The sequence below is a fragment of the Lupinus angustifolius genome, chromosome LG02 (assembly GCF_001865875.1).
Source record: "Lupinus angustifolius cultivar Tanjil chromosome LG02, LupAngTanjil_v1.0, whole genome shotgun sequence".
Classification (NCBI taxonomy): domain Eukaryota; kingdom Viridiplantae; phylum Streptophyta; class Magnoliopsida; order Fabales; family Fabaceae; genus Lupinus; species Lupinus angustifolius.
In genome coordinates, this window is record NC_032010.1 from 12,210,524 (window position 1) to 12,218,017 (window position 7,494).

At 32.0% G+C, this 7,494-nt stretch overlaps 1 protein-coding gene across 7 annotated transcripts in view; it reads right to left on the reverse strand.

Moving 5' to 3' along the window:
- Window positions 1-7,034, reverse strand: part of LOC109335989 (probable LRR receptor-like serine/threonine-protein kinase At1g14390) — a 10,804-nt gene extending 3,770 nt beyond the window's left edge. For 2 of the 7 annotated variants that reach the window (XR_002106284.1, XR_002106285.1), the window contains exons 1-7: window positions 5,716-7,034; window positions 5,418-5,536; window positions 5,086-5,326; window positions 4,812-5,005; window positions 4,678-4,715; window positions 4,468-4,579; window positions 3,901-4,288 (exon numbers count right to left, since the gene is read on the reverse strand). Coding sequence is in view for 3 of the 7 variants with exons in the window: in XM_019572307.1 (XP_019427852.1) it covers window positions 4,052-4,288; window positions 4,468-4,579; window positions 4,678-4,715; window positions 4,812-5,005; window positions 5,086-5,326; window positions 5,418-5,536; window positions 5,716-6,970 (2,196 nt within the window). In the remaining 4 variants the exon portion in view is untranslated. Of the gene's footprint in view, window positions 1-3,849; window positions 4,289-4,467; window positions 4,580-4,677; window positions 4,741-4,811; window positions 5,006-5,085; window positions 5,327-5,417; window positions 5,537-5,715 lie in introns of those variants that run through there. The other 5 variants (XR_002106287.1, XR_002106286.1, XM_019572307.1 and 2 more) reach the window with 5 other exon arrangements.

The following is a 7,494-nucleotide window of genomic DNA, read 5'->3' on the forward strand; positions in this document are numbered from 1 at the left end:
AGATAGTTTGGAGTGCCAACTAGGGACTGTTTTCGTTTTTCCCTTTAAACAGTGAGGATTTCGAATTTTTTGTCCCTTAAAGAATGATATTTAGCTAGAAATTTAAAATATGAACATATGCATATATTATATGTAAAAAATGGATGTTAGGAACTCAAGTTATCAAGGAATTAAGGTATTAGGGTTTCCTTAACTCTTGAATACTTGGGACCAATTTGCATGGCTTCTAAGCCTTCAAAATTTTCGAGTTCTAACCTTTGGAATGAGTTAAAGATTATGAGTTCATGGTGTTAAAAAAAGCTTATAACACATGCAAGGGTTTTTCAATCCTAAACATCCTAGAACAATCACAACAACACCTAAAACACCCTTTTGGATCTATCAACAACACAAGGAGGTGATTGGGTTTAGCAACCCTTTCACCACGAAATTCTTGGGATAAAAAGACCTGCATATAGAATATTTCCAACATGCAAAGAGTTCTAAACATAGCCATGATCATTTCTAACACAACCCTAAGCTTACAACTCAACAACAACCACAGCAATGCATGATTTCCCTAACCACACTTAGACCAGAATTTTTAAAACAGTAAGGAAAGCCCTTGCATGTCATTTTTTTGTGAATCAGAGGTGAAATTTGAGTTCTCCATACCTTGAAATGGTTGGGTAGAGTCTTTGAAGAGAAATTAGGAGGAAATCCAAGCAAACTCTACACTATAATCCATAGTTGCACCACTTTTAGTTCATGAAATCTTAATGAGAATCCAACCAACAAAACCTTAAGAAAGTGTAGATTAAAGGCCAAATTTATACAAATAACATATATAACACTATAATTTAGTGTATACTACAAGTAACATATATAACACTAACATAATAACAATTTAGTAACATATATAACACTATAATTTATACAAATTGATAATTTAAGACCATAAAATTGGTTGAAGAATTCTTTAGTATCTATTTTTTTAATGTGTTTGGTTCAATTCCAGCAGTTCCTAAATTTCTAAAATCATAAACCGAACATAAATGCTTTCTTAAAAAAATAACTGAATCGTGATACTAAACTGAACCATATTTTATGTTTTGATTCAGTTCAGTTTCATCAATTTCGAAGTTTAAACTGTAATCACGTATACCCTTATTTTCTACTATCTTATATTAACATTTTTTATTTGGAATAAAGAGTTTGTAAGCTTCTTTAACATTTATTTTTTACTATCTAAAGTTTAGGCGAGTTCAGTGCAATGGGCTCATGAGCAACATGGCAGGCCTCAAATTATCTAATAGAATAACAAATACTCATATTTGGTCATTGTTTTCCACTGAAACACGGTGTTGATTAAGAGCATCTTCAATATTTTTCATTCATTTGTTGTTGTAAGTAGATTCTTATTTATTAAGAATTAGGAAGTTATCCAAGCGATATTTTTGGCCGCATAGTTAAAAGACATATTATATGGTTAACAATATACATGTTATTACTCGTATGATTAAAAATATACATGTTATATGTGCATTCATATTGTTAAGAACAAACATGTGACTCATGCATTTTAATAGTTAAAAACACATATTTTTACATTCACATTATTAAGAATACACATATTATACATACATTCGCATAGTTAAAACGCACATGTTATTCGTACATTCACATTGTTAATAACACACATGTTACTTGTAGTATTAGCATTGCACAAGTACAATTTTATAAAATGATTAAATGTTATTATTATATTATTAAATGTTATTATTATTATTAAAATATATAATGGGTAATGAACAATGAGGTATATTTGTGTCATGTCTTGGAGGATGTACATTAAGAAAGTGAAGTGTTTCAGGAGGGAAAATTTCCATTAAGGTTGTGACACATGTCATAGGATGATGTGGCGAAACATTTTTTTACTCTAAATTTACATCGTTAATAATACGAGTGTTACTCATATTACCAATGCAATTACAATTTTATAAAATGATTAAATTTTATTATTATTACATTATAAAATATCATTATTATCACTAGTGTGTCGATAGGTACTTCGTGTCTTCCGACCTACATTTTTATTTTATACAATTAAATATTCCATTTTTATGTATTTAATTTTGATATAATTAGAATGTTTTTTGTATTTAGTATATTTTATATTATAAATTTTTGTTGGATATATTTTAAATTATAATTTTTTGTTAGAATATCCAATTTATTGTTAGAGATGTAGTTTCAAATTTTGGTGGGGGTTATGTAGGATTATATGATCTTTTTATATGAATTAAAAATATTAATAAGGGCAAAATAGGAATATGTAAATTACATATGGTGATGGTTACGACATGTTTTGGTTTTATATATAGGATATATATGTTATTATTAAATAATATATGGGTGCACATCTGTCGTCTCATAATGAGTGTCACACTTCTTGTGTCATAACATTGTGATTGATTGAAAAAATATATTTAAATTTAATTTAATTTTTAAGTATTTTTCTTTTCATTCGTAGCTTATGACTCATAGATAGACACTCATTATGAGACAAAAGATGTGCTTCCGTAATATGAATGAGCGTACTTTCATCCCGTGTGAGATGATGTACATTAAAAAAGGTTAGTGTTTTAGGAGGAAAATTTTTTGGTGAGGTTGTGACACGTGTGATAGGATGACATGACAAAACCATTTTTTTGTTATATAGTATATAGAGTATATAGATACTTCTTACACAAGAATACCTTTGTAGTTATACTTGTCAGAAAATGTAAACCCCAAAGTAAAAATGAAAAGAGAGAATTTGTGTATACGTTGAGATAAACTATGAAACCTTAGTAGAAATAAAAATGATGTTTCCTGAGAGACGAGAATAAAAATGTTGTTCTTGTGCCTGAAAAATATCTTAACATTAGTTTTCTTGACTTCATTTCCTTTTTTATGCTAAACTGAAGTGTACTTAATAATGGCCACGATCATGAGAAACACGTTACCATTGACGAAAACCAATGTGATGAAAAATGCATTCTTGTGGGATTATAACTATTCACAAAACAAAAAAAATCAGAACCAATTTCTCTTATGGGATGTAAAATTGGCACCTGCAGAAGCAATAAATAAATAAATATAGAGAATTTTACCATGGAAAAATCTTCTAGAATCCAAAAGTAAATAAATGCCAGACCTAATTCAGAATCAATTTATCTTCTCACTCTCTTCCTCACAAGTTCCCTTTACATTGTGAAAGGGAGGAATAGTGGAATACTTCATTGTATATACATAGTGAATGATTAACTTGTGTCATATTTTCAAGACACCTTGAAAATGCTAATTCAACTTCCTATTTGGATATTGAGAGTAATTCCAAGATTTTGGAAAACCAACATTAAATATATTCAATTGATCATGGATAAAAGTTCATTCATCATGTTCTCCCATCCTTTATTACCCATGTGTATTTCACTTCACGTATGGTAGACTTGTATCAATCAATATCATTTTCCACGTGATAATATAGTAGTAGTACTCACATATAGTAACGATGTCATGACAGCTTTGTAGATTCAATGATATAGGTTTTGGATCCATATCTAATATTTTGAGCAGTCTCAATTCTCTAGTTTCTAATGTTGAAAACGTTTAATTATTCAGCTAACAAAAGTTAAAATAAAAGAATTCGCATTACAACAAATGATTGGTGTCAGAATAAGCTATTCATGTTAGAATAAAGAATTGACATGGATATGACAATTTCTCCTTATGAAGCTCATTATAAATCTTCATCAGAATAAGATCTTATTGTACTAGTTACTTAATTAGTTAGGACCTTTAATGATGAACCCATGCAAGAATCAATGACCAGAAATAGACTTGTGAGACAATAAGTCTAACAATACTCTTATTGACAAAGTACTTTAATATGCCTAGATCCTTTGTTTTAAAGGCCTAATCTAGAATGCTTTTGGTATTATCAAATTTCCGAAGAGAATCCGAAACCGAAATAATGTTGTTCACAAAGATGAGCAGCAAAGTTAGCGGATTGAGGATTGAAGCAAGTTTACAGGTTTGGACTGGGGTTTCCACTGCTGGTCCTTGACCCTTGAGCTTGCATCGAGTACTGCAAATTCCAGATAATATCCTCTATTGATGGGTGATTACTGGAATTCTTGCTGATACAGTTTATGGTAATCTGAACTGCAGTCTTCATTGATTCATATGCATAAGTTCCCTCAATGTTAGGATCGGTCGCACTCATTAGCATCGGTGATGTAGCCTCTAATAAGCCTTTCTCCAGCTGAACATGATAAAGAGGAAATTAGAGGACAAGAAAAACAAATCCTAGCTACCATTGTTATGCTTTTGTAAGTTCTTCAATGGGGTTCAAAACATCTAATTATGTAAGAATAGAAACTCCAATGATTTGTGAGCATTTAATCTGAAGATATCCGACTAAGCGTAAAATGTCATGGATACCTCATCTTTCAACTCCTCTACTTCACTGGAAGATGTAATTGGCTTGCCAGTGATAAGTTCTAGTAGAATAACACCAAATTGATAGATATCTTCCTTTTCTGCATTATTGGTACTGCATATTATACTTTTTCAGGTTAAAAACACCATATTATACTTCTGATAATGGAAGAGAAGAATTAAAGAAAGGTATAATCTTAAGCAGAGAAGTACCTTTCAACTTGTTTGTCAAGTGTGCTGTCAAGACCTTTCTAAAATTGACAAAGGCAGATTTAACTTTTGTTAGAATGAGGTACTGAATGCAAATATTACCAAGAAAATCAGTTAGATAATATCTTTGTTCTAACCTTTGATGGCAATGGAATACTGTATCCACTAACTTTTGCATTGAGACTACCATCTAAAAGAATGTTCTCAATCTTCAAATTATTGCCGAATATTCCGGGAGCAATTCCTTTGTGCAAGAACTGGATTCCTCTTGCAATGCCTATGCTGATTGTCATTCTTTGTGGCCATTTCAGCAATTCCTTTTTTCTCCTATCTGTTGTATGGAATTTCATGTTACAGTTTTTTGCTCATTTAAATATCTAATTTTGAAGTTAATTCTGTGTGAATGCTTACTTGTTAGATGATCCTTCAACGACACATTTGAAACGTGTTCAAATACTATGAATATTGTGCTTGCTGTTTGGGGATGGCCCTGATAAGTAACGACGCAGTGTCCTACAATACTCACCAAATGCCTATGCCTTAAATTGGATAATACCTTCAAGTTCTGCATAATATTTTTTAGCAAAGGCTGCTTTAGCTTTACGCGATGAACCAGTACCATTGAACCATCTCTAAGCCAAGCTTTATATAGCTGTGTAACAAGATTAAGAACCATTACAACTTGGTCTTTAGTGTTCTATCTCATTATGAACCCATATATCATATGAAAATTTCCTTTATACCTTTCCTTGAGATCCTTCTATTAAGTTTGATGGGTGAAAGTTGTTTGTTGCATCTTCAATTTCTTCTGATGTGAAAATGCTGTATGGTGGGAATTCAAGTATTGTCTGAGGAACATGTCCTATTTCCACATAAATAAATAAGTAAAAACAAATTAATGCATAGTTAAAATGAAGAACTACATTAAGCAGCATCTAAACTACTTCTTGAGGAATGAAAACTATGATCTAAATATAACAAGATGTGCAAGATTTATCACATTATCATATCAAAAGAAACACCCCATAATCGAGGCCTTACCTGTCTCAACATTTGGTCTTGGATATGCAGTGATTGAGACTTTATCCGAAACATGTCTGTCTACGTTATTATCTGTTCTTTCTGATCTGGACTTTCTAAAGATGAACAAGATGAGTGAAGCCAGGAATACTGTAATTCCTACAGCACCTCCGGTAATACCAAGTACTAGGCCTAGTTGCATCTTTGACTCATCCTTCTGGCTTCCAAGTGGCGGCTTAACCGCTAAGGCTGCTCCTTTCTTGCAATATGAAGATGGAAACTGATCATTTGAGCGTCTCGCTGACAAACAATTTCCTGAATACAGTACTGTTCGTTTCGATGACTTTGAACCAATGCAGGGTGGCAATTTTCCTAGCAGGAAGTTGTTTGATATATCTACAAATGTTAGAGCAGAACTACATGATATGTTCAAAGAGAGAGAACCACTTAGATGATTTGCAGCCAAGTTTAGGTACTGGAGGAAAGGAAGAGAGAACAGAAAAGATGGGATATTTCCGAATACTTCGTTGGAAGAAATGTCAAGTTGTTGAAGTTTATCAACCTGCATTAGTTGGGGTGGAATCTGACATCTAAGAGAATTGTTTCTCAAGTTGATCCTCATAAGCTTCTTCGCAGTTGAAGGGAATTCAGGACCGAATTTGTTGCCACTCAAGTTCAGCTCTTCGAGTGAAGCAAGTCCTGTAAGATCAAGGACAATCCCATTGAACTGATTATCAGCCAAAACTAGACTCTTGAGACTTTTCATAGAGGATATTGATGATGGTATTTCACCATTGATGAAATTTGAGCTAATGTTCATAACTTCCAGCGATGCGAACCGGTTAATCTTCGATGGTAAATGACCCCAAAGGCCAATGGACACCAATGACAACACCTTCAAGTTTGAAAGCTTTGTCAAGACAGTAAAGAAAGAATGAATGGAGAATCTTTTCGAAAGAGTTTCATTCAAATTCCGAAAAGTTTGTTCTGTTCTTCGAGAAAATGGGGAGCCCTTGTTTCCAATGATAGTTAACTCAATTACATGACCATTTGAGCACACAATCTTGAGAGAAAGTGAGGGAGGGAGGTAGCAGAAATTTGTCATGTTAGTCCATCCTTCAAGAACTTGAGGATATTCAAGAAGCTTTTGAATTTGGAGAAGAATTCTATTCTCACTTGATGTTAATTGTGCATTTGGAATTGGAGTAAGCAGCAACAGAATGATTGCAATGATAGGAGGAAACAAATAAAATAAAGAAACCAAGAAATTCTTCATATTCTCAGGCTAAAGCTTCTTTTGTATCAGAAAGAATATTGAGTGACTCTGAAGAGTAATATTATATAATGAACAGTTGAAGGCAATGAATTGAATGACTTTTTTTATAAGGTGATTAACTTACTCCATGTTAAAAGAAACTTATTAGTTATTCATTCTATGAAAATCAAATAGTTTAGATGATTTGAATTAGTCAATAGATTCGAACCATTAAATTTTAATAAAATTAATGACTAAGATATGAATTAAGTTTTTTTTTTTAACTTTCTCATTAAGTAAGTAGATCCCCTCTATTTTTTTAGTGTTATATAGTGCATATCACATGGAAAAAGCTAATAATAAGAAGAAAAAATTACTTTTTTCTGCTAGCATGTGAGGATAAAAGTTTACTTAATATGGAAGAGCAGGTAGGGAAGTTTGTGAAGAGAATGTGGGGTTTTGAAGAAAGTGAGATTTCATGACTACATTATTGTTGCAGTGAAGCCATGTCGTGACATAAGTAATTAATGGAATGAATCTGTTAG